This window comes from Gouania willdenowi, chromosome 20 (genome assembly GCF_900634775.1).
Source record: "Gouania willdenowi chromosome 20, fGouWil2.1, whole genome shotgun sequence".
In the NCBI taxonomy this organism is placed as follows: domain Eukaryota; kingdom Metazoa; phylum Chordata; class Actinopteri; order Blenniiformes; family Gobiesocidae; genus Gouania; species Gouania willdenowi.
Window position 1 is genome coordinate 21,581,249 of NC_041063.1, and position 27,371 is coordinate 21,608,619.

A 27,371-nucleotide genomic window follows, 5' to 3' on the forward strand; every position below is an offset into this window, starting at 1 on the left:
TCTGTCGACCGGTTACGCGTCGTCCTCTGGACTTGTCAGACGCTCTCGCTCTCTGTGCCTTTGGATGGCTCGCCAGATTCTGCAAAGGACTCCGCCCCTGCAGAGTCGGGAGAAAAGAAGTATGAATTTATTAATAATAGTTTATCAAAATCAGTGGTTCTCAAACTTCTTTGGCTCAAGTACCCCTATCGCTATTTCCCTTTCTGCAACATTTTGTTAAAAAACTATTTACTATTTAAAAACACAACGATGGAATGAATGAGTGACACACATTTTAAAGAATCTCATTAGGTAAATAAGTGGAAAGAAATAATATTTAATGCAGTGGTTCCCAACCTTCTTTTGGATCATGACCCCATTTTGATACCAAGATTTTCTGACAACCTCAAAGACATTTTTTTTTTCCTCGAATTAGTTTTTGATCATGTTTGAGCTCAGACATATATATATATATATATATATTTTTTTTTACTCCATTTTAATTGAAGTATATTTATATTTCACAATGTGAAAGTATAAAAATACAGTTGTTTAAGCATAAGTAATTTTTTAAAAAAACACTTTTTGCAAATAAAATCACAAAGTGCTGTACAGAGCTGTGGTGAAAATACAAGTGCAACATCATAACAAAATAATAAAACATGGGTGCATATACATCATAAGAGCAGCATCATAAAAGGATAAAACATTTAAAATCCAGTTAACTAAAAGCTTTTCTGAAATGCAAAGTCTTCAACAGTTTCTTAAAAGTGACCACACAGTTGAGCTCCCGGAAAGACTGGTGCAGGTTATTCCAGAGTCTGGAACGCCAGGCCTCCTTGGGTTTTAAATGTAGTTTTTAGGATCTGTAGGAGACCCTGACCTGAAGACCACAGGCTTCGCCCTGCAGTGTAGGGGCACAACAAGTTTGAGATATATTGCGGGGCGTGGCCATGTAACGCTCTGAAAGTAAGGACTAAGATTTTGTACTCCGTTTGAAACTTGACTGAAAGCCAGTGCAGAGTAGAAAGAATGGGGGTGATGAGGGATGTTCTGGGAGCATCGGTTAAAAGTCTGGCAGCAGCATTTTTTACCGTCTGGAGTCTGTTTATGGTCGACTTATTAAAACAAGTGAAGACAGAATTACAATAGTCAATGTGAGATGATATAAACGCGTGTATGACCAGTTCAAAATCAGATTTTGATAACAGATGCCTCACTTTTAAAACATTTCTCAGGTGGTAAAAACAGTTTTTAGTCAGTTGACGACAGTGACCCTCCAAAAACTTTGACTGATCAAACACAACCCCAAGGTTTCTGAGGCTGGTTTTAACAGATGAGCCCAGATCACCAAGAGAGTTTTTTTTTTTTTTAAATCAGATGATCTTTTTATCAGGAGCGATTGTTTGAATTTATCTGGAGATGATTTGATAACAACCCGTTTTTGATACAGGATATACAATCGAAGAACTCTGATAAAAAGTGAAACTCATTAAAGGAGCAGTACAACTGGATATCGTCAGCATAAAAATTATAAGACGCATTTTTAAAACCATGGATCAACCAACCAAGAGGCATCAGGTGCAACAAAAACAAAAAAGGCCCCAGAACAGAGCCCTGTGCTACTCCACATGACAGGTTGGACATAACATCATTAATAGCAACATTAAAAGGTATTTCATTTATATAAGAAGTGAACCACTGGAGAACAGGACCAGAAAACCCCATCTTAGATTTGAGTCGATCAACCAGTATAGTGTGATCTGCAGTGTCAGAGGCAGCTGTATCTAATTAGTAATTTACACGATGATTCGTATTTTCTCACTCATTTTTACTTTCTCCTGTTTGATGATTTGGATGCTTAAAGGGCTGGATTTGGGCCCTTGCACTGAGTTTGACACGTGAAGAAAGTTTATTAAATTAGAGAAAACGGACCAAATGTTGAGCGATGAAGAATTGTGGGTACCTCAGACGAAGGCAGCGAAGATCGTCTTTGCTGATTTCATTGAGAACGTCGTTCAGAGTGTATTCCTCCAACACAAACTAGGAACAAACACAACACGTTAGCTTAGGAGCTCATTTTAAAGTCATGTGCATATACTCCACTTTATCTATCGTGTCAGGGTCCGCCCCGTGCTCTTTCAGCCAATCGGTGAGCTGCTTGTCTGGCTCGTGGTCCGCTGGTGTGTGGAAGATAGAGGGAGGCGAAACATCTGGAAAAAAAGACTTTAGGCTTTAGTTCCTAAACCTAAGAGATGTTTATCCTCACCAGTGGTCCCCAACCACCGGGTCGCGGACCAGTACAGGGACGCACCAAACAAAATGTCTTGTTTTTATCTGGTATTTTATTTAGAAAATTTGCCACTTCCGCTTTTTTTCCTCACTATTTTCTTACAACGCTCCGGAAAAGTTCTGGCATTGCTAAAACAGCATTGGATGGTAGTTATTTTCTCAGTTGTAGAGAATTTTCACATTTGAATATGAATTAATAGGTGTTATTTTATTTTTTTTCAAATCTTACATTTTGACAAAACTTTTATTTTATGCTTTTGTAGAGAATAAATGAAGTTCCAATTGTGCAAGATCTCGTCTCTTCCTTTTTAAGTTTATAAATGAGATGTTTACTGTGTGCAAGGGAAGCGTGGGAAGATTTATTCCTAAAAACAAACATGGGGGTGAAAGTAACTAGTAACTTTAACTTTGAGTACTATTTAATTGAGCTAATTTTACTTGTAATTGAGTATTTTATGTATGGCTTACTTGTACTCGTACTTGAGTACAGTTGCAATCAACTAACCGTGAGAACCGTGTAGAGTAGCTGCGTTTACCTGGCGGTCTGTACCGGACTCTGACCAGCTCCAGGTCGTGGGTCCTCTGCTGCAGGGTGGTCTTCAGTACCTGCTGGTACTCCTTCTCCTTCTGTAGCAGCTCCTCCAGCAGCCTGAGGTCAAAGCACAGTGTATACATTTATATAGTATTCTTTATTAACTTTGCACCTTTTTTAAAGCCTCCATTTTTAAGATTCATAGTTTTTAGCCAATTCTGTGTCAGAGTTGACCGTTCCATTTGATCAGCTTTCACTATCACATATCATTACTGTCTATAAACTTCTTGAAATCGTGCAAAACGTGCTTAATATGGTTAATCAAGTAAACAGTCGCACTTAATTTTCGTATTGCTATATTGTAGAATTGTGTTAAAATCATGAGAGATTACGTAGCCACATTCAGCTTCCTGCTTTATGGTGAAAATTATCATAGAAATGTGTGATAATGTCCCAAAACATGTTGTTGAAGGTCTAGTCCATGTCATGTCGCTATTTCCACTTCCGGAGGTGAAGTCCGTCATGTCGTCAGAATTCGTATCAACATTTTTCATAGAGATTTGATATTTCCATCTTTTTGCTCACCCATGTACAGTGGAATAAATGCATGTAAATGTGTGATATTGTCCCAAAACATGCATGTGAGGGTTAATTCCGTGTCATATTGCAAGTTCTGCTTGATTTTCTTAAAGAAAATATTTTTAAATGAAATATGAATGAATAAATAAACACAAATAATTTTTTACAAAAAAATCAATTTCAGGAAGTTAGTTTTTCCTGTGAAAATTTGATCGTGACCATATTTTGCGTTTAGCAAAGAAATAAAAAAAAAAATGTAACTATTGCTATAAATGAAAAAAGATTTAATAATAAAAAAAAAAAATCATAAACTTAATTTTGTTTGAATTTAAAGATGAAAACAATAGGATCTATTGCTGCAGGACTAATTAGGATCGACTCGGACGGACTTCATAACTCTGACTCCTCCTCTTTATACGCCATCAGCAGCAGGTGTGAACCTCCTCTATATAATGTATTCATATTATCTGATTATTGAGTTTTTAAACACACCAGACTTCACTCAGCCATAAAACACAGCGTGACAGGTCGGTCTCAAGACACTTTTACATTGTAAACCATAAATCATGTGTCAAACTCAAGGCCCGGGGGCCAAATCCGGCCCTTTAGAGCATCTGATTTGGCCCGCAAGTAAAAATGACAGAAAATTAATATAAATTATTGTGTAAATTATCAAATAATTCATTTGTAGATATCTCAGCCCCATCAATGACACATATCCAATGAAGTTCCACAAACTGATGCTTATATCACATGATGGCAGTTATTTTTCACCTTAAATTGTTGTAAAAACTCCAATTTTTTCCAGAATCTTACAATTTCCTTCAAATTATTCAACAAAATTTATCCAGATTAGATTAAAAAATAAAAAACTGGCACAAAAATCAATGAAATTTAAATAAAAATCTTTAACTTATTGTTTGAAGGTATTGTTTCTTACATACTTTTTATATCAATTATAAGCGGAAGTGCAAATTAAGGTGTATTATGTTGAAATTGCTGGTTTTACACTTTGGTCCCTGAACTAAAATGAGTTTGACAAATATACAAAATAAACACAATACACAAAAGGAGAAAAAAAAACACACACACACCTGATGACGAGTGTGTTTATCTGTGTACCTGTTGGTCTCCTGTTTCAGTCGTGCCAGATGGACGCCCAGCTGATGATGCGAGCGCTGATGCTCATGAGATTGGGTGGAGTTTAGGGCTACACCTGCAGAGTGGGCGGGGTCGGGCGTGGTCCCAGGCTCGTCTGCCTGCGGAGCCAAAACGGGGCTGAACTCTGCTTCCTCCTCGTCCACCTCGTCCTCCTTCTCGGCGCCCTCGCACTCCGACGCCGGGCCGAAGTGCGTCTTTAGCTCTGGGATGAGGATGGTGATGGCGGCCTGCACCGCCCTGCGGATGATGTTGTCCATTGCAAACATCCAGTGGGGCTTAATGTGGTGGTTCCTCAGGACTTTGTTCACCTGAAAGTTCACAGACGCACATTAGAAGTCATTTATTTACAGAAATAAGACAAAAATTATCTTAGAGCATATGGTCAACTGGTGGCCCAGGGGTCACATGCAGCAGTCACATTTTGTGTGAACCCCAGGGTAAACGCAATAAAAAATTACTCCAAAACACACAAAAGATAACAGCAAAAAAACACAAAATTACTACAAAAACATGACATCAAAAATACACAAAATTATACATTCTAAAAAAACACAAAATTACAACTTGAATACAGTAAATGACTATAAAACTCCACCACAATACAACAACGCATGCACAATGAAAAAAATGTACAAAATTATAACAAAAATACACAAAATGATGAAAAAAAACACACAAGACAACAGCAATAATACACAAAATTACTCCAAAAACACAAATTATGAAGACAAAATGAATCCTAAAACACAAAACAAGCACACACAAAATTACAGAAAAGTGTACAAAATGACAACCAGAATGACTTCAAACCCCCATCACAGTACAACAGCACATACAAAATGAGAAAAATGTACAAAATTACAACAAAAACACTAAATGACTCCCAAAAAACACAAAATGAGATGAAAAACACACAAAATAAACCCAGAAAAAGAACACAAAACAACAGCAAACACACACAATGACAGAAAAATAAAACCAAACGACAATAGAAATATGCAAAAAGACTACAAAAACACACAAGTAAAAAAAAAAATAATCACAAAATGTAGTCAAAAACACAAAACAAGTGCACAGAAAATGTACAAAATGAGAACCAAAACACACACAAACCCTTTGTTGTTTCCTGTGTTAATGCTCAGATTGGTCTTTATTCTAAATGCTGTCGTGAATGTTGATTATGTAGATATTATAAGATGCGATATTAAGGCTGATGTGCGTATCATCACTAGATCACGAGAGTTTCAGAGCTGACCGAGTCCTGGAAGCCAAACAGCACCAGTTGGATCTGGTTGATGGAAGTGGAGTCAAAGTCCAGGTCCAGCTTGAGCTTGGAGATGGTGGCGGCCATGACGCGTCTCTCTGGGGAATGGATGAAGTCTCGAAGGATGCAGATGATCTGTTTGATGTGCTCGACAGACAACTGGAGCTCCTCAATGCCCTGAAAACACACAAATCCCTGAAGTGATCCAAAAGTAGAACATTACAAGAGCTCACGCCACTTCCTGCATTTTCTATTTCACAATTTAACCCAAACAGGAAATGATGCACAAAGTAAAAAAGAAAAACATATGAAGATCGTTGAAGAAAAGTAACTAATTACTGCCCTCTAGCGTTAAAAGTGTGAAAAAACAGCATTTGGTTCAAAGCACTGTAAAAATGTCTTTCAAAATAAAAGCACGGCTTTTTTACTTGGTTTTTCAAATGCACTGACCCATTTTCAGCTCATGATCTTGAGATCCTTCATGAAATGTGCACGTTTTCCAACAAACATCGGCAGATTACTTTCAGAAATTGTACGATAAATAATAACAGGAAATTGTACGATTATGTATGAAATGTTTAGGAATAAAAAGTGCAGCTAAAGTGTGTTTTAGAGTGAGTGCCTTATTGTATGTTTTCTACTTTATTTAGATGTACCAGTTAATTTCCATCATTTGGTTGCAGGAAAAGCAACGTTGTAACCATTGTCCATAAAATAAATATCTTTCGAGCGTTATCATGAGCAAACTTTATGAATTAGACATACTGTATTTGAAGCTGTTGGTTTAATTGTAATAGTTTGACATCATTATTCAAATGTATATTGTTTTTCAATGCTTTTCATTAAGTATTTATATGACAGCATTAATGTTTTGAGTATTTGTATGTCCTTTTGTACAGTTTATACATCAACAGGCCAAGGGACTAGAGAAGATAACCCATATCCATAGGCTACAGTTTCACTTATTTAAATACATTTAATTAAAATTGACTTCATAGGCCGCAAATTGTCCCTTTATTAACTAAAATTCATCAAGTTTAAATAGTAGAATTATTTCTTATTCTTACGTTTGCCTTCATCAGTTAGTAATGTATAAATTTTGCATTTAAAAAAAATAAATAAATAATGTTTGTTTAACGTATTACTTATTAAGTTATTACTCCTCATATATATTGCATGCATGTTTATACCATATGTTAGATCAAAGGTTCCCAAAGTGGGGTACGGGTAACCCCAGGGGTACGCAAATTGTCTAATTCTGAATAAGATGTTTTCTTGTGTGCTTACAGATTATTATTATTTTATTTTTCATTATATATTATTCAACATTCAGAGACAAATTTCACTGTAAGGCTACATTGTATATGACATTACATTATTATGTTTTTTTTGGTGTGCAGGAGTAGAAGTTATATGTTGTGTGTAGGGCTGGGCGATACGGACCAAAACTCATATCGCAATATTTTTTCTAAAAATTGCAATATACAATATAAATCTCGATAATTTTATTCTGAATGACATCTGACCAGAAAAACAATTCTGGGTTAAATTTGCTGATGCAAAATGCCACATAGGCACATTTATTAACAAGCAGGCTGATTAATATGTGCCAGTTTATTTTTCTCCTATAAGGGACAGCACATGTGAGTGAAGAGGAAGGTCTGGGTTAATACGCACTCAGAAATCCATCTAACTGTGCTTTTAACGCTGTAGTGAAAGCAGCGACTCCTAAAACAAGCATTTTAAAACAAAATAAGCTATAAAAGACATATGTCGATATAGGAGATATTGTAATTTTCTATATCACCAAAATAGAAATCTTGATATATCTTCAATTTATATATATCGCCCAGCCCTAGTTGTGTGTGTGTGATTTTGCACATAGGTGCATGAGTATTCAGGTGTGTCGCACACACACACACACTCAGACCTGGATGTGGTTTTCCTTGAGGTTGGAGATGACTTTATCCTGGTCGTCGTTGAGAACTTTGAACAGAATCGCTCGTCTCTCGCTGTCCTTCTTTAGCAGGAAGAGGCCGCTGTCCCTGTCCTCAGGGGACGGGGGCACGCTGCGGTCCTCGGACACTGAACCCTCATCAGGGACACTGTGACACACACACACACACACACAAAAGAGGAGCGTTTTACAGCAGTGGGACATGTCTATGGGTTTATTTACAGATTCAAACCTCTCCTGGTTACTATGTGTGTTCAGCGTGAGGTGGCGTGCACGAGCGCTCTCACACAAGCACGTCCACGCACGAGCACGAGTGTGCGCGAAGCAGCCAGCTGTAGCTCGTAAACTGATCAGATCGTATTATATCTGCGCTGTAAAAGGCAGCCGAGCACACGGCGCTGTGATCAAGCCACCTGCCAACCCACACACGTGCACGTGCACAGTAACGTGCGTGGCTTTATTTTCACTTTCTATCTAAATTAACCAGATAAACATCAGAGTTAGCGACTGGAGGCCCAGGGGCCACATCTAGACCTGTGTCTGAGTTAGTGCGGCCTCCAAAACAGAAGATCAAAATGACATGAAAACACACAAACCAACTACAGAAATACAAAAAATGACAGAAAAATGTACAAAACAAATATAAAAACACAACAAATGACTCTACAAAAAACACAAAATGAGATTTGAAAAATTAAAAATTATTTAAAACACACACAAGACCGCTATAAAATGAAAGAATTAACAGAAGAATATACAAAACAGCAAAAAGAAACTCAAAAATGATACCAAAAACACTAAATGACCACAAAAATACTCAAATTGACTGATAAAATACAAAACAACTACAAGAACACATAAAATGAGACAAATTTTACATTATTGCTTCAAAAACACACAAGACGACTGTAAAAATAAACATGAAAATACACAAATTTACTCAGAACACACAAAACAACAACAAAAAATACACAAAATAACAGAAAAATATACTAAAGAACAGCAAACAATAAATAACTCCAAAAATACACTAAACCACAAAATGAGATTCTTTTAAAAACAATTCAAAATTATTGAAAAAAACACGGACTACAAAAAAAAAAAGAATTAACAGAAGGAATATACAAAACAACAAAAACACAAAAATGACCACAAAACACAACTACAAGAACACACAAAACGATACAAATTATACATAATTACTTGGAAAACACACATCACGACTGCAAAAATAACCATGAAAAAACCCAAAATTATTCATTACACACAAAACTACGATAAAAACACACAATCACTTTGTTGTTTCCTGTGTTCATGCTCAGAATGGTCATTATTCTAAATGCTAACATGCATGTTATTAATGTGGCCCTCAGATCTGTGATGAAGGTTCCCTCTCTTAGAGTTAGAATGGAAGAACCTGAGCTGCTGCCGACACGACTCAGTGAATGAAAACCTCCGACTCACCTCAGGTAGTTGGAGTTTGGTGGTTTGAGCAGACTTTCCGAGCCGGAGTTCTTCTTCTTCTGGAAGAAAACGTCGTGTTTGGAGTCACAGTCTGGACTCACTGAGCCATGGTCGCTGCTGCTGCTGCCGGCGGCCTCACATTGGAGCTGCACGGGCAGGGAAACATTATGGATGTAGTCTGAAATCACACACACACAATGCATACCAAAACATTACTTTCACAATAAAAAACAAACAAGAAACTACAGTTAGTTCATACAGTTTATATCACATGATGGCAGCCATTTTTAATCAAAATTGTGAAAAGTACTCAGAATGTTTCTAAAATCCTGTAATTTCTCCCAAATAAAAATAGGAAAAAAAATTTGTTTTAACTAAATTACACACAATTTTGTCACAAAATCATGGATTTTTTTAAGTTTATTTAATTTAATGTATTGCTTGCTGCTTTACATACTGTATGGAAGGAAAAACTAGGATAACATGACATATATAATATTGCTCACATGTGAAAATAGCTCATGACTAAAACTTAAATGTGTGTATGTGTATTAGAAATCTTCTCAGATGAAGCAAAAAGTTACACTTAAGAGCAATAGTTATATTAAAGCTGCTGGAGGTGATACTTTTTTGAATTTCAAATTTCAAATTGAAGAACATTTACCTTGAAAATAGATGTAAAAGGCTGAAATTTCTGCTCAAAAGTTTGTTTTTAACTCCATTTTAAACACTCTTATTGACATTGTTGGAAACGTTTCCTCCATTGCATTGTGGGATGTGGAGTCCCATAAACAGATGCACAGAAGTGTTTTTAATTCATTTTTACTGTGATTTCTTGTGTTTCTTCACCAGAAAAGAACTTTGATATCCTGAGAGTGTTTATAGTGGGTAACAAAAGAGAATCTCAAGCAGCAATTTCAACCTTTTTTTGAGCAAACAATCTTGAATTTATTGATCCATGAAGCACAAACAATGTCTTTATCTGATGAATAACATGCTTTAGGATCCCTAACTATGTCTCCATTACAATTTTTTGCAAAATAAAAGCGGTATTTCTAAAACTTCGAAAAAGTATAACTGCCTTGAGTCTCTCCTCCCTGCTCCCTTTCCCCTCCCCTTCCCCCTCCACTTAGGTGTAACACTGCTCTCCCTTTTTATATCCTCCCTATAATAAAAGATTTCTTACACTTCCTTAGGGAGGGCTGGTGATGGTCACAATTAAGCAATAAAATAAATCAATGTATTTTATTGCAATAACAAAATATGCATTGCTGTCTCATAATGATTGCACTTCCTGTGGTATTGACCTTTGACAGCATGTGCAGACAAGTAAAAAAATAAAAAAATAAAATAAAAATAAAAATCTCATGAAAGTGTCAAAATGTTTTAGCAATATTTGAGTGATTTTTTAAAATTCAAGTGTTGCCATACCCAGATTTTTTTGGGAAATTTAGATTTTGCGCATTTCCAAGGGTAATGGAAACGCAGCTAATGAAGCACTTGAACATGGTCCCATTATCTGGTTCATAGAAAAGGTATTTGTACTTTCAGAATAGACAGAATAATGCGTTGACTGTGACCTGATGGCTTAAATGCGATCTTGCTCTTCTTGCCCTTGGTGCCGTGCTTGACGAACGTGTCCTTCAGCAGGTCCGAGGCGATGGCTCTCTTGTGGGGGTCGGGCTCAAAGCAGCGCAGAATGAACGACTTGGCCTCCAGGGACAGGGACTCTGGGATTTCAGGGTGAATCTTAAACATTCCAACCTTAACCGCAAAAACAAGTTCACACATTTGAACGAGAGCGGACAGTCAATGTCCTCAAACAGCAAAAATATGGAACACTTTACTTGAAGTTTTATAGATAAGGCCGACATTACGCTGTCATCATGTGTCATTGGCATGAATAAGGTGTCATGAAGGTTGTCATTAACTCACTCAGTGCCATTGACGAGATAACTCGTCATTTCAACTCCAAACGCTCAGTGCCATTGGCGAGATAACTCGTCATTTGGGGGGGGGGGGGGGGGGGTACAAAACACCCCCAGCCTGTGAGCCAGATAGCAAAATAATAGGTAACATGTAGGAGGTAGCAGCGCACCTTTGGATGAGAGATCATCCCTGCTCAGCAGAGCTCAGAGGGAGAGAGGAAAGGCGTTTATGAGACAGAAACTGGTGCTATGTACGAGAGTTGACGTTCCCAGCAGCGCACACTCGACCAGAGCATGTGTGGAACTCATGGAGAGTGTGGGCGATGGTGAGGTAAAACAATAAAAAAAACGGGGAACGCAGTGACACTCTGCATGTCCGGGAGGAAGAGGAAGTTGCGTGTGTGCAGACTGACGAGAGAGAAACTTGGAGGAACGCCAAAATACAGTAAGAAATCAATTCAACTCTGACCCAGATAGATAAATAATAATAATTTTGCCATCAAAAGCCCGGTCAGTGTTTTTTTTGTTTTATATAAGGAAACAATGTTTAGATGTTAGAGTTGTCGCTAAAGCAAAAAAATAGCTTTAAAGTCACTGACAGGGTTTTTTTTTTTAGAAAAAGGCTTTTTTCTCAGCTTTTTGCTCTGAAACTGAAGATTTGTGTAAAACTTGCTCTATTCAACGGCTGATTACAAAAAAACGAAACGAGCCAGAAACAAATGTCTTTGTTTCTGTATTATTAACTTTCTTTGTTTGTACTTAACTTTTTACTTTCACTCTGCACTTGCCTTTCTTCATCCCCTGTTGTTATCTGACTCTTTCTTTCTCCTTTATTTGGGCCTAAGTGAGTAACTCCTTAGCTTTCAGAAACTGGTGGAATTTCACAGATAAAGCAAATATTAGCGGAGTTACAGTGTTTTGAACTAAGGTGTTCCCCATGATGTGTTCAATGGCCCCGAGGGGCGTTCAAGAACCGTCGGAAAGTTTTTTTTTCTTTAAAAATGTTTTTATTCGGGGCTAATTAAATATTATCCAGGGCTTCAGCCTAGTTACGCCACTGGTTAGGGTAACGAATGACACTTAATGACAGCTTTTTTATTCATACTAATGACAGGTGTCATGTCATAATAATAACAGCGTAATGTCAGCCTTTATGAATAAAACTTGAATTCATACCTTAAACATGGCTGCCTGCGGCTCCCCCAGCTCGTGAAATGGGGGCTTCCCAGTGGCCATTTCTATGATGGTACATCCTAGGGACCAGATGTCAGCGGGGGCCCCGTATCCTCGGGGGCCTTTGTCGATTATTTCTGGAGCCATGTACTGCAAAGTACCTGAAAGAGGAGAGATAACAGCGAGCCTTTACAACACGTATAAAGAAGAATGTTCATGAAGAAGTCAATAATCTAACAGTTCAATCCAGAATCTCTGTCTGTGATCGGATTTATTTCATGTACATAAGCTGCAAAATCCTGATCAAAGAAATGAGATTTTGATGATTTGAAATGCTTCCCAAAATGTATTTTACAGAAAGAATTCAGCACACGAGCTCAATGAATGTGTGTACACACATCTGGGATGGAGTTTCATCATCTAATGACTCTTGGAAATTGAAAGCGCTGACGGAGCAATATAACAGACAAAACGAATGAAGCGGCAAAGAGACACACAGGCACACACCTCCTAATGAAAGGTAAACACTCTCCTAGCTCTGCCTGATTAGGTAATCAGATTACACAGCCTGGTGGCTGCTGGAGGAGGCCAGGTGGTCTATGAATGTGCAGCTGTTTCCATAGAGCCTAATGGCGGCTCTTGACATTTTAAGAGTCATTTGATATTTACACTCGCAGCATTTCAATGGCTCTAATGATGTAAGCTGCTCTGAGAGAAATCACACCATATGATTTCAAATGTCATTATTGTAGTTTCCGTGTCCTGGCAAACATCTCGCACTATTCCTAAAACCTCCATTTACCATCTTCTAGCTTTTTGAAGGTTAGCATTGGTCTGTACCTGTGAATGTTTCCGTGCAGGGATTCACTCCGGCCAAACGTTTTGAGGTGCCGAAGTCAGAGATCTTCAAGACGCCGCTGTAGGTGTTCACCAACACGTTGTCACCCTGTTGAAGACGCAGATCACACAAGTTAGAAACGCCAACACGTGCTGAATTCTCTTTAATCACAGCTGGATGAATAGCATTTTTAGCGGCCCGAGGCCTAATTTTGTGTGGCCTCGAAAAAGAACACACAGAATCGACCTAAACACACACATTATTACAGAAAAAATACACAAAATGACAATGAAGGTATACACAATGACAACAAAAATACATGATTTATTCACATAAAATAACAGAAAAAGACACAAAATAAACCAAAATACAAAAAAAATTCAAAATTACAATGAAAATATACAAAATGTCAGTGAAAACACACAAAATGGCAATAAAAATACACAAAATGACAAAAAAACCAATTTCAAAACATATATAATAACAGAAAAATACACAAAATGAAGACAAAAATACACAAAATGAAGACAAAAATACAAAAAATGATTCGTCACACACAAGACAACAAAAACTAAACATAATGATGCCAAAAACACACAAAGCAACCACAAAACACAGCAAATGAGAGAAAAAGTTACAAAATTATAAGAAAAACAAAAGATAACATAGACAAAAATGTACAGAAATACATACAAAACAAGAAAAAATATTTATCTAATACAAGACAACAAAAACACACAAAATGACAACAAAAACCAAGATAGTTACAAAAACACATAAAGTACAGAAAAACACACAAAACGACTAACAAGATGACCAAAATACACCAAAACACACAAAATAGCAATGAAGATATACAAAATGTCAGTGAAAATACACAAAATGTTAAAAAAAAAAATAATTTCAAAACATAAAATACACAAAATGATAACATACAAAAAAAAACGACTCGTCACACACAAGGCAACCAAAATACAGTACACAAAATAACCACAAAAACACACAAAACAAGAACAAAAACACAGAAAATGAGAAAAACAATATACAAAATGACAACAAAAACAAAACAACAAAAACACAGAGAACATTATCTAAAATATACACTATGACAACAGAAACACACAAACCCTTTGATCTTTTCTGTCTTCATGTTCAGATTGGTTATTTTTATAAATGATGACATGAAGGTTGATAAAGTGGCCCTTGGATCAGAGAATCACATTTTTGTGACCCCCTGCTGTAATAAAAGTTGTTCATCTCATCATTAACTGTGGTCATGTGGACATAAACCAAACTACACTGGAAATAACCCACTCACACAGTAAGCTAACGTTGCTCATAGTACAAACCCTCATCCTTTAGGTCTAAAAACAGCTGAGACAAAGACTTTCATGATTGAGTCAATGACTCTACGTTGAGCACCTTAATGTCTCGGTGGACGATCTGGTTCTCGTGCAGGTATCGGAGCCCTTCCAGAATCTGTCTGGTATAAAAAATGATGGTGGCCTCCTTTAATGGGCCCCATTTGGACCGCAGCAAAGCAGATAGGCTTCCTGGAGACAACAGACAAGTAGTGACCAAGACTGGCCCCTGGTGCCTTCAGGGACTGACTTCTGCAAACACACCTCCAGGTACTTGTTCCATGAAGATCTTGATGTATCCGTTCTCAGAGACGGAGCCCAGATACTGAACGATGTTCCTGTGCTTCAGGTATTTGTGGAGCGCGATCTCTTCATGAAGAGGCTGTGAGTATCTGATCAGCAAGTAGAACAAACACAGGGTTCCTACAGCTTGAAATTAAATTAAATACCCTTTATTGCCATTTTAAATTACACTTTAGACCGACTTCACAGTAAACATAATTGGGGAAAAAAACGCTACATTAATTGCATAGGGTTGGGGTCATTTGTTTCTATTGTCTAGTGCAGACGAGCAACTGGCGGCCCCCCAAAGTAAACACGCAACAATACACAAAATGACAGTAAAATACACAAAAAAAACAGACAAAAATAATCAAAATTGCTCCAAAAACATAAGATGACGACAAAAACTAGCCAGAAATCTATAAAACAATAACAAAAATACGAAAAATAAAAACCATTAAGAAAAATCTTTGTTGGACACGCAATTTTCGTTGTTTATACATAAAAAACCCAAAAAACAAATAGACTAAATACAATCATAAAATCATAATTATTATGTGTTAAAATGTATGACTTGTAAAACAATGATTTAAGACATTTTCATGACAAATAAGGCCTTATATTTAGATTCATGAATTCAATGACTTTTAAGACTTTTTAAGGATCCGCAGGAACCCTGTAAGCACGAAGCTCAAACGAGACTTCTCTCTTTAGAGACGTGAACCAGAGGTTGAAAACACTAACCTGCTGTCTCGTTCAGGGATCTCCTTGATTGCGATTCGAACCTGGTTGCTGAGATCTCTCCCAGCATACACCACTCCATACGTCCCGCGCCCCAGTACCACCCTGTCCTCCGTCTCATTGGTGTCATACTCGTACTGAAGCAACACAAATCAAAACACGTTTAACCAGCGCAAGATCTCACATTTCCACACCCGAACACACCGACCTCCAGCGTATCCCCTTCACCCTCGCCCTCCAGCTCCACGGCGTTCCCCGTCCCGTCGGATATCATCTCTTTGACCATGGAGCAGAAGCTGAAACAGGTAAAGTGCAGGTAAAGACCAGTGCAGGAGCAAACACAGGACTCGTGTTGCGCTCACCGGCCACACTGCTCCTCGGTGGAGAAGTAGATCTGGAAATCATCGGAGTTATCGTGAACGTAGAGGAAACAGCAGCGCTCGTCAAACTTACTGATGCTGCAGGAGAAACAACAGAGTTGGAAACATGGCCGACATGTCAGAAGATACGTCAACATATTATATTGTCTAAAACCAGTGCTTCTCAACTCGTGGGTTGCAAACAGCTGGTCAAAAATAAATAAATACTTAATGCAGTGGTTCTTAGTCTTTTTTTGGATCGTGACCCCATTGTCATATCAAAAATTTCTGCCGACCCTAAAGACCTTTTTTCTTCTTCCTTGAATTAGTTTTTGATCATGTTTGGTATACTGTATTAGTACAAATACTGCGTAGCCAGGATTACACACAAGGCAAATGTATTTGTATAGCACATTTCATACACAAGGCAATTCAATGTGCTTTACGTGATCAAAAAGTGCAACAGAAAACATCCAACAGCTTAAAAATCAATAAGAACATTAAAATCAGAAGTAAAAACATTTAAAAATCAGCAATAAAAACATTAAATCACCAATAAAATCGCCCTTTCAATCATACGCAGTAGAGAAAAAGACAAGTTGTTTAAGATTGCGTTGTTTTAAGTTGAAAATGAAAAATGATTAAAAATGTATGTGTTTTTAATCAGTTTTTTTTTTTCATTTTCATCAATTACTAGACATCTCAAGTGACCCACAGGGGACCCGACCCCAAGATTGAAAAACCCTGATTTAATGTCTCTCATGTTGGACTTGCACAGGAAAATAAATAGATTTATGTTTAAAAAAAGATTACATACGTGTTTTCAACAGCTAGTTTTGACAAACTAAATTTGGTTGGTTGAATTCTAAAAAAAAAAAAAAAAAAAAAAACTGAGTCGCGATTTAATGACCGCAAAATGTGGGTCCCAGGGTGAGACCAGTTGAGAACCCCTGGTCTAAACGTCTCCAGGCCCCTACCTGATTCCTTTGATGGACATTGCAGTAAAGTTCCACTCATGGATGCCCTTCTGTAACCAAAGCAAACGGAGTTACTACTTATAATATATTCACACGAACACGTTACCAAAATGTGATTCTCGGACCGTTTCGGAGGGAGAAACGTGCCAGATGGAGACGTTTTTCTCTTCGGCCTCATTGTTGATCGACACATATGAAGGCTGGTAAACCTTTGTTGGTTCCAGAATTAAAACCTATCATGAAAAAAAAAAAAAAACACAAATAAATAACTGTGCATTTCATAATAACATTTATATATTGGTAGATGTTTTTATATGCACAGGAAAGCGCAGTCTGTTGGTGGTGCCCTGCGTGGCCTCCACGATGATGTCCATCCAGAAGTCCAGTCTCTCTCTTTGTGGGGAATGTTCCACCGACTGCTTCTTAAACCTCTGGATCAGCTGCAGGTTTTGCACCACAGACCGCAAATACCTGGAGGAAAAGCACATGGAATAACAATATTGTAATAAATAACTAATCTGGTTTGGTGAATAGCAGGGTGGGGGTCAATTACATAAATTACAATTATATTTTCAATTATCCATGTTTAAGTACAAGTCATTATTTTACGCCAGAAATACAATTACAATTTTTGTTCTCAATTACTAATGTTAAAATTTAATTAACCACAATTACTGAGCCTGAAATGAATAACCCCGTAAAAAAAATTTTTTCAATTTTTTTGCCTTGCCTCCGAAATTTGGATGTTTTTCACATTTTTCATGCATCACTGGATCTTTACCCCAGTTTAAGTGTGTTCATGATATTTAACTAATTTTTAAGCTCTTATGAAAGCCTTATCTCAAAAAAATTCCAGATTTTTTCAATTTTTATGAAAACATTTAAAATAATAATAATAATAATTTCCCCTCATTTTTATGGCCTCATCTAAAAAAAAAAATCTAAATGTTTTCCGTTTTCGTGCCAGTGTTTATAGAATTTCCATGACAACAACAAATTCAAAGTCAGTTATCTGAACTCAATTACAAATTAACAATGACAAATTAACAACAGCAACAGATTTTTTCAAAATCAATTTATTATAATTACATCATAATTGTAATTAACTATCAATTACAATTATAATTGACAACCCTGGTGAATAGCAATATAGCCCATCTCACATACCACAGGGGTGGTTTCAGCTTGAACAGCTTCTCAGCGGCCTGCGTAGCCTTGGGTATGTCGTGAGCTAACATGCTAACTGTGAAGAACTGGCCCACGTCCCAGTAGTTATTCATTTTCTCCAGGGAGCCTTTGCGACCGAGCAAGCTGTTGAGCCTCACACCTACAAGAGAAGAAGAAGAAATTCATGGTGAGAAAGTAGAAACACAGGCTGGAAACGACTTGTTAGACCTCCAAATCCTTTCAAATCCAAGCATCATGCTGTCGCTGTTTTCATTTGTTGTTGTTCTGCATTCTTGGATTCATTTTGTGTGCTTTTTCTTCATTTTCTAGTACTGTGTTTCTCAAATGGGGGTACGCGATGGCACTACAGGGGGTACTTCAGAGAGAGAGAGATAAAGTGAGGCGTAATATGACCGGAAATGATAAAAGCTATAGAAATAAATCAATCCAGGAGCCACTAAATCAGTGTTTTTCAACCTTGGGGTCGGCTGGAGTTTAAATGGGGTCGCCCTAAATTTCTGAAAAATTAAAATAATTTTTTGATTTTTTTTTTTTTTTTAATTATTATTCTTTTTTAAATAAAAACACACAATCTTAAACAACTGTATTTCTATACTTTCATTTTGTGAAATATAAATCTAGTTCAACTAAAATGCAGTTGAAAAAATATTTATATCTGAGCTCAAAACATAATCAAAAACTAATTCTAGAAAAAATGTCTTTGGGGTCGCCAGAAATTCTTGATATCAAAATTGGGTCTCGACTTAAAAACACTAGTGAATTCAATCTCTCTGTCGAAGTTTTCTTGGATAAAAATGAATGTAAAACTCTCAAAACCTTGGCCTTTAACTGGTCATTTTAATCTCACTTGCATTAGCCGTACACAGCTAATGAGAAAACCAATAAGGCGTCCGTTCACCTATTTTTCTGAGCTCCATGGAACTCTCAAACTGCTGACCGGCGACGATGAGTAGAACGGCCAAGTTGATGCCTGAGTAAAGCGTGGGCTGCAGCTCAAAGCCTTTCCTGTACCTGTGTGAGCAGGACAAACACTTGAATACAACAAATAAAGACATGGAGAATGTATTTAGTCACGTATGCCGACCACTGAATGGCGTTATCTCTATTTTTCATGTCTTTGCAGTCCGAGTCGAGGAAGATGTCCTTGTAGATTCGCCCACAGAGGCAGAACATGTCGGGCGCCGGGTGCTCGCAGGACTGCAGCACCTGGAGCATCACCCTGAGCGCCTGCTCTCTGTCGCCAGGACTGTTTCTCCTGCACCAAAAAAAAAAAAACGGAGACGATTCCAGCTTTACTCACGTTGGTCCTTCTGCACAGGTCTGAACAGTTCTGCTTCGCACCGGTTCAGGGCGAAGGAGTAGTGGAACTGGATCATGGGCTGGGTTGCCAGATCACAAGTAGGCAGCATCTCCAAGGTCTGCACCAGCTTCACCATCGCGTCGTAGTCCTGGTGCCAAAGAAATGCCCACACATGGTTCAAAATCAACACGTAAAAAAGCAAAAGAAACCAACTTTTGGTGTTTAAATGTCTGAAGTAGCGACGTGTGTACCTGTATATCTCTGTAGGAGAACAGCAGGTTCATGACGATGTCCTGCGTCAGAACCTCAGTGTTGTCGATCCGCAACTTGATGCGGGAAAGCTCCTTAGCCAGCTCCTCCCCCTGGTACTTCTCCCGGGCTTTCCTGATGTCGTTCAGGAGGGTGTCCTTAAAGGAAGCACTGCCAGAAGAAAAGGAACGGGAAGGACACTATAGGCCATAAGCACATTTTAAATCTGCCGCCAATGATCAATAATATTTCTGAAAACCGTACGTATTTAATTCAAGTTTGCCCCCAAACACTCTGTCAACGTGATTTCCAAACACATTTCTGGTGATTTCTCGGATAGAAGGTTGAAACAAATGGCAGATATTGATATTGTGGCTTTCCACGAAAACACTTGAATACGGCCAAAGTTTTATGTGATGCGATGTCACGTGGAAACAACACCATAATAACAGCAGAACAAAAATTACATCAAACAGATCACTGTCTTCTTTATCTGGTGAAGAAACTCAAGAAATCACAATATGAGTGAAGAAAGAAGAAAACTTCTTAAATATCAAAAAAGCAACTTTGAACATGAAAGTCCAACCTCGTATTGTAAAATTAGCGTGATGACATGGCACATTTTATACAATTTGCGGCAAAACAATGAAAAATAATGATGCTCCTTTGAAATATCCTTGCTTTTTCATCTTATTTGCACGTCAGCCAAAAGTGTAGTTACTCTTCAAGGATTGCTTGTAATGACAAATTCTAAGAGTTTATTTTGTCTTAAATATGATTTTTCTTCTTTTTCTATTAGTAAAAACATGCCTTGAAATAAATATATAACAAAGACGTAAGAAGACTCCTAGGTTCACTATTTTACAATACCGAACCAGGCTATTTGTTATATTCGTATGCAGATGACAGCCTGTTCTATCTTTAGGTCAAGCCTTGGTTTTAGTTCACAAAAAGCAGGTGTTATGAGTTCAAAACAATCACAAAACAGTAAATGGCAAAAACGTTGACAGCAACACTTGAATTTCACTTTAAAGATTTGAAAATAATGTAAAAATATTGGGTTATTTTGCGACATTGGAGCTTTAATGTCAAATTCTGAACCGCAAAGAGTTCATGCTTGCGGACAGTTGAACATACTTGACTAAGTGAGTCAATGTCTAGCTACTTATCGTTATCCTTCGGGTCTCACCAGGAGGTCACGTGGATGTCCTTCAGCAGGCTGGTGAAACGGTCAGTCAGCGGTACGCACAGCGGCCCCAGCAGGTTGTCCCAGCTGGGCTGCATGTATTCGCTGGCCCTGCGCTGGGCGTCGCTCTCGCAGCACATGTACTCGTGGTTCGGGGTCACGATGTAGGGGATGAAGTAGTAGTTACCGCTGGAAGCCTGGAAGGAGACGCAGAACAAAAGAGAATCAGCTAAAATCCAGTTTCAAAACAGAGTCGAGGAAGGAAGACGTGGGAAATGTGAGATGGAAGTGGAAGGAAGAGGATTTTAGTGATTAATGAGGGACGTTAATATCATGCAGCAACACTTTCACAAAGGCAACTCTCTTACACACAATTATATCTCAGTAAAGTTTTAGCTCATCTCCATTTCGTTTTACTCGCTGGATTTATCACAGATGTTAAAGACAGTCATGTTTAATGTCATAGGTATGAAGTATTAGCATGCATATTCTAACCTTAGCGTGATTAGCAAAGGTAGCAGAACCTTTCTGGTCAATTTTCACAGGAACTTAAGCTCGGGAATTTTTAGCATAATAAAAATATTAACTTTTTATTGAACTTTTTTATTGGCATTAACTGGAAATTAAGAGTAATTATAAATGACTATTATAGCCAAACATAAATATTAGCATCCATGCAAAAGCAATACAATTAGAAAAACATCATTTTTTTAACTTGGGTTCAAATTTGCAGGGATTTTCAAAGTTGGAACCTTTCCTTGACTTAACGTGGAAAAATGGGGAATTTACAAAATTGAAGGTTGGCCCTTATCAGAGATGTTAAATATATAAATATATATAGATACATTTTCGCATTATCAGAAAAAAAAAAAATTCACATATGAATTATCATCATTTACAAAATGGTCCATGGACGGCAGTTTGGAGACCACTGTTTGAACAAGCAGAAGCAGATGTTTAAATCTAATATTGATTTTTTTTTTCTGATAATTATCTCAATTTTATTCTTAAATGCTTTATTTCTACCCGTTTATCTCTCGAGTAAACCACCTAAATCCAGATAACTGGTAGTAATTAAGTATGAGAGATTTATAAGTACTTTACACTTTTAAAAATAACAAATCATACATACAGTGTTATTCTAATTTCTCTAATTAAAAAAAAATCTTTAAAGTTAGAAATACATTTACTTTACATATTTTTTTTTCTTTTTATTTAAACTATTTTATCAAGGATCCTAAAAGTAACCAGCGATCCAATGATCACTGTTCCCCAGCCTTTCTGTTTGTTAGTTGTGCGGTCGAGTCTGTGAGGAAATCTCCCAGCATGCTTTGGCTGGTACCTACTTTGTTGCGCAATCCAGAGCCCCTGTATTCTGGAGGCAACTGAACCCATGGAAAACCTAATGCTGGGGACCGAGCCGCCTTCTCCACACACACACACACACACACACACACACATATACACACACACACACACACGTACACAGAAAGCAGACTTAGATTTCACACCAGTGCCTGGTGCGTGGTTGTATGTAACCTCGTTTATGTTCCAGAAAGTTCCAGAAATAGCTTTAGACATAAATCAATGTGAAGCACACGTGGAGACTTACTGTGTTTTTCTGAGCCACCATATCCTGTAAGGAGACATAACAAAAGGTCATGTGACTACATGTTTCAAAGCCACACGCACGCACCCACGCACACGCACACACACACACAGGATCACGTTGTTTGAAGTAGGAATGTAGGGCCTCTGATTTTCCATGATTACGGAATATGACATAAATCACAGAAAAATTTCATTCTTTTTAAATTTAACTAAATGTATTCCATTCAAACAAAATTAGGGTGGAAATGTAAGATAATATGACATGGACTAAACCCTCACCTACATGTTTTGGGACAATATCACGTATTTCTACCATATTTTTCCCCAATCAATGAGTGGTTGAAGGTAAAGCAAATGTCCACATGTCAAATCTCGCACAAATTATTGTGCCATGTAATCACGCGTGATTTCAGTGTGACATTCTCGCCACACGTTTCAAGCATAGAAATTTAAAATTTTAAAGAAAAACTGGATTTACAGAGAAAAAAGCAAGTGAGAAGGATGTATTCTGAAATTCTAACGCATAAGAAAAAGGTTTAAAGGGAAAACATTAAATAGGTGTGTATATACTGGTGTATGTTTGGACAGATGAATGTATCGTGGATTATATGAATTGTATAATTACATAGATATATATCAATGAATATGTCTCCTTTTATAGTGTAAATAGATGTATATTATAAGAAGATTAATGTATAGAAATAAAGTATAGTACCAGATATTACAAGTTTATACTGTATTTCCTCCTCCTTTTCGAACATGAACAGGCTTCACGTGCAGGATTTTGTAACCATTTATTCTCTATTTGCTTTGTTTTATTTTATAATATTCTATTCTAAGTATTATTATTTTTATTATTTTTTATCATTTTTTTTAATCACACTGCTGTTGTTTTCATGTTTGAAATAAAAATTAAATCAAAAGACAAACCATAAAATATTTTCCTTTGACATCACAAGGGTAATCCCCTTAGTATTACCCCTCGGAGTCAGTATAACAGCCATGAATTAATAACTGTTAAACTTAGGAAAACACCAAGACAACAGGATTGTCCTTAGTCGTCTGTACACTGGGGTACCTGGATTGGTAAAATAAGACTAAATGTTTGGGACGAGTTTTCCATAAAAAAATGTCCGTAATAATAATAATAATAATAATAATAATAATAGAGTTTTTTTTATACTCAATTACCGTGTGCGGTGTTTGGCACGATTATGGTAAGTTTAATAGACAGTAATTACATCTAATCGGGGAAATCTGATGAAAGGGTATTAAGGAAGATTTGAAAGGGAATATCAGAGGCATGGTATGGTTTCCACGACTACCTTCAGCGACTGCGCCGTGTCGGGGTCAGTGTCGTGGTACAGGATGACGTTATTGGCCATGTCGAAGCTCTCTCTCACACCCAGGTGGTAAAACAAGGACGGCTGGCGACAGACGTCACTCATGTCCACGACGGCCACGTCTGCACAGAAACACGTACGGTCACAGACAAACAGCTACAGTATAGTCGCTGATCATTCTTCATCGGCCATGAACACAAACACACACATTAGTTCGTTTACCTGCTTTTTCTAGCAAATTAAAGAGACGTAAATGTGCAGAAAAGGCTTGGCCTAGTGCACGTGGCTACAATCAATAATCCACAGTTGTGACACATTCAGAATTTAAAAGGCAAGAAAGAGTTTTTTGAACCGTGTTTACATTACGGCAGGGTTTTTCAATCTTGGGGTTGCTGTGACCCCATGTGGGGGTCACCTGGAAATAAAATGGCCGTCGCCTGAAATGTCAAGTAATAGAATTTTTAAAAATGACTAATTAACATGACATAGTATATATATATATATATATATATATATATATATATATATATATATATATATCTTTGTCTTTGAGCATTTATTCTATATTTTAAAAAATAAAAACCCAATCGAAAATAGTTTTCTTTCTTAAATACACATTAAATTACATTTAAATATATAAATAGAATGAAATACTCCAAACAAAATGTAAAAAAAAAAAAGGCAAAACTGTAAGCGAGTGACATGCAAAAATGTATGAATAAGGCATCGCACAAAATAAAAACCAATATACTGTATATATAAACAGAAAATTAAGACAATTGCTCTTATATGCATATTATTATTTGATATGCTTTGTAAAGCAGTGTTTTTAAATCAATATTTATGCCTTGTTTGTCCATAATGGAAAATACTATCAACTACTTTTATTATAACAATCTCATTAAAAGATAAGTTATAAGGAGCATACACTTTATTTCATCCTCCATGTGTACCACCCACCCCCCGGAGGGACAGGGGCATATGTCAGGGGTCGTCTCTAATGGTTTAATATTATTTTCACCGTTTGTTAATGCAGCTAACATTAAATCTGTGCATGAGTGGCCTTCAGCCAATGAGAGGACAATACTGCACATTACATAAATCGACGTCAATTAAAGACTTTGCATCAGGTTACAGCTTTAATGGAAATGTTTGTAAGAGGAAACTAGCAGTGTTGACAGCTATTTATCCAATGTAAATAAAGGTATCTTTCCTTTGTTAGCGCGTCTTAAATGAAGTTGCATTTTAGTCAAAAGACTATGACTAAAACTAGACTATAACTAAAACAGTCCTGATGATTAAATTTGACTAAAACAAAGTAGCATTTTAGTCAAAAGACTATGACCAAAACTAGATTATAACTAAAATAGTCCTGATGACCAAATTAAACTGAAATATTCCTGCCTAAATTTGACCGAAAATAATTAGCATTTTAGTCAAAAGACTATGACCAAAACGAGACAATAACTGAAATAGTCCTGATGACTAAATTTGACTCGAACTAAGTTGCATTTTAATCGAAGGACTATGACTAAAATTAGACTATAACTGAAATAGTCCACTCCTGATGACTAAATCTAAGTTACATTTTAGTCAAAGGACTGACTAAAACTAGACTAAAACTGAAATTGTCCTGATGACAAAATTGAACTAAAACTAAGATTATTACTAAAACTAGACTATAACTTAAATAGTCCTGACGACTAAATTTGACTAAAACGAATTTGCATTTTAGTCAAAAGATTATAACTAAAACTAGACTATAACTGAAATAGTCCTGATGACTACATTTGACTAAAACTAAGTTGCATTTTCGTCAAAGGACTATGACTAAAAGTGAATCAAAGTGAGCACCGGGTCGTACCTGCATCGTAGAAGCTGTCCAGGACCGACGTCTCTCCGAAGTCTAGCCGTCCGAAGGTGACGGTGGTGAGGAGGGCGCTCTCTGAGTCGCAGCCTCTCTGCAGACACTGCAGGGCTCCAGACTCGGGGCTACTCGCCATCACCGAGTTCAGCCCGTCGTTCAGGACGTACACCACCCGCAGGGAGCGCTGCTTGGCCGGCGGGCTCGGGCTGGACACGTCGACCCGCTCCAGCAGACACACCGGTCCGGAGTGCTCCGCTCCCATGTCGGCCGCCTGCGCGCTCTGCCCGCTCTCCATAGCCGGGGAAGCGTCGGTGCTTTATCCGGGCTGTGTGCGTCCTGCTCCGGGCTCCGACCGGCTTTATTCAGCCTGCTCACTGTCGACGTCCGGGTTTCCCCACCTGTCCGTCCGCCTCATTAACCCGCATCATGCGCCGATTATCTCGCACCACCGAGTCCGCCTCACACAGACTGGATCCGACCAGATCCCGGACGTGGATGAGGAGATAAAGGCTCATCTAGAGGCTGAGTTTCTGAGTCTCAGGCCGAGGCCATGACAGTGTGTAATGTTAACAGTGTCTAAATATAAAACTGGGTGTCCTTGTGTCTCCTTCTGTACTGTGTACAATAGCAACAACAACAAAACATAACAAGAAAAATGAAATAATCCCCATGTAAAGTCATTATTATGAGATACAAACATCATAATGAAGAGATAAAAGTCATAATAATGGGATTTTTCAACCCAACAGTGAAAGCAACTCCTAATAAAAATACTTTAGATATGACATAAGTATTTTAATTGTGCAAAAAAGTCAATGAGACTTTATAATTACATTGATTAATTTATTAATTCACACATTCATTCATATTTTTACATTTTCTAATCTACAAAAAAAAATAATTCCCTGAAATACTTCTTTAAGATGCTAACTTTCTGTATACATTCTCTTTCTTTTGTGTTCTTGTTCTTACACATTAGAGAATATATGCTTTAAATGACAAATAAAAATGTAATGTACTGTAATCTATTCATTTATTGAGGTATTTATGATATTTCATCAGTAACTTGCTCGGTTGTCCACTATGTCATATAATGTAGAATAAATATATTTATTATCTCTAAGCTAAATTGAAAGGATGATATATATTTTTATTTAGAACTTTTGAAGACTGTGAACCCTTTATCGCAGGGTTTTTCATCCTTGGGGTCGTGACCCAAGGCTGCGTTGCCTGTAAATAAATTGGGGTCGCCTGAAATGTCAAGTAATAATAATAATAAAAATAAAATAAATACTCATTAAAATTATTTTTTTTAATTTGTAATTTAAAAAGAAATGATTTTTTTTTAATTGTCATTTATCTATTTTGCACAGTTAAATATAAATGATTCCTTTTCAAACTAAAACACCACACACAATCTCACACAACTGCATTTCAATAATTTCAAATATAAATCAAAATGTGATTTAAAAATTATTTTAGAGTAGAGTTATTTGTTATATAATAATGGGGTCGTGACAATAAAAATGTTGGGAACCACTGCTCTAGTTATGCACATGTTTGCATGCTCACATAAAGGTGTAACAGGCTAAAACCCAATGAGAAAATAAATCTGTGACAACAAACCTGAGCGTTCATGATAAATCCAGGCTTTATCTCACGGTTCTGAAGGAGACTGAGTTTTCTATTTGTTTCTCACGCAGCTCTGATTTGATGAATAGTTTCACTTCTGCTTTTTCG

The 27,371-nt window shown here is 37.2% G+C and overlaps 1 protein-coding gene across 4 annotated transcripts; it reads right to left on the minus strand.

Moving 5' to 3' along the window:
* map3k15 (mitogen-activated protein kinase kinase kinase 15) lies at positions 1-27,371 on the minus strand. Of its 4 annotated transcripts, none has more exons than XM_028434574.1 (30): positions 27,258-27,371; positions 25,629-26,241; positions 23,747-23,886; positions 22,423-22,446; positions 22,157-22,234; positions 20,814-21,007; positions 19,627-19,795; positions 19,417-19,523; positions 19,160-19,330; positions 18,974-19,086; positions 18,055-18,214; positions 17,208-17,358; positions 17,013-17,120; positions 16,888-16,937; positions 15,914-16,009; positions 15,760-15,847; positions 15,555-15,688; positions 14,793-14,920; positions 14,590-14,720; positions 13,170-13,275; positions 12,333-12,490; positions 10,809-10,992; positions 9,229-9,406; positions 7,738-7,912; positions 5,799-5,984; positions 4,505-4,851; positions 2,808-2,920; positions 2,086-2,192; positions 1,946-2,022; positions 1-97 (listed from the first exon to the last, which is right to left on the minus strand). In XM_028434574.1, the coding sequence occupies exons 2-30, from the start codon at positions 25,924-25,926 to the stop codon at positions 13-15; spliced, it is 4,056 nt and encodes a 1,351-aa protein (XP_028290375.1). In that variant the 5' UTR covers positions 25,927-26,241; positions 27,258-27,371; the 3' UTR covers positions 1-12. The 4 variants fall into 4 exon arrangements, with proteins under 4 accessions (XP_028290375.1, XP_028290376.1, XP_028290374.1 ...); XM_028434575.1 differs by having other exon boundaries at positions 16,888-16,934; positions 22,157-22,237; XM_028434573.1 differs by having other exon boundaries at positions 22,157-22,237.

Bases quoted from the DNA above. Each gene is read 5' to 3' on its own strand.
- map3k15 (XM_028434573.1), bottom strand. From the start codon at position 25,926: ATGGAGAGCGGGCAGAGCGCGCAGGCGGCCGACATGGGAGCGGAGCAC. The intron at 5,985-7,737 runs GTCTGAGTGTGT...GTGTGTTTTCAG, and splicing joins TCAAGGAAAACCACATCCAG to GGCATTGAGGAGCTCCAGTT. The intron at 2,921-4,504 runs GTACACAGATAA...CTTTGACCTCAG, and splicing joins CTGAAACAGGAGACCAACAG to GCTGCTGGAGGAGCTGCTAC.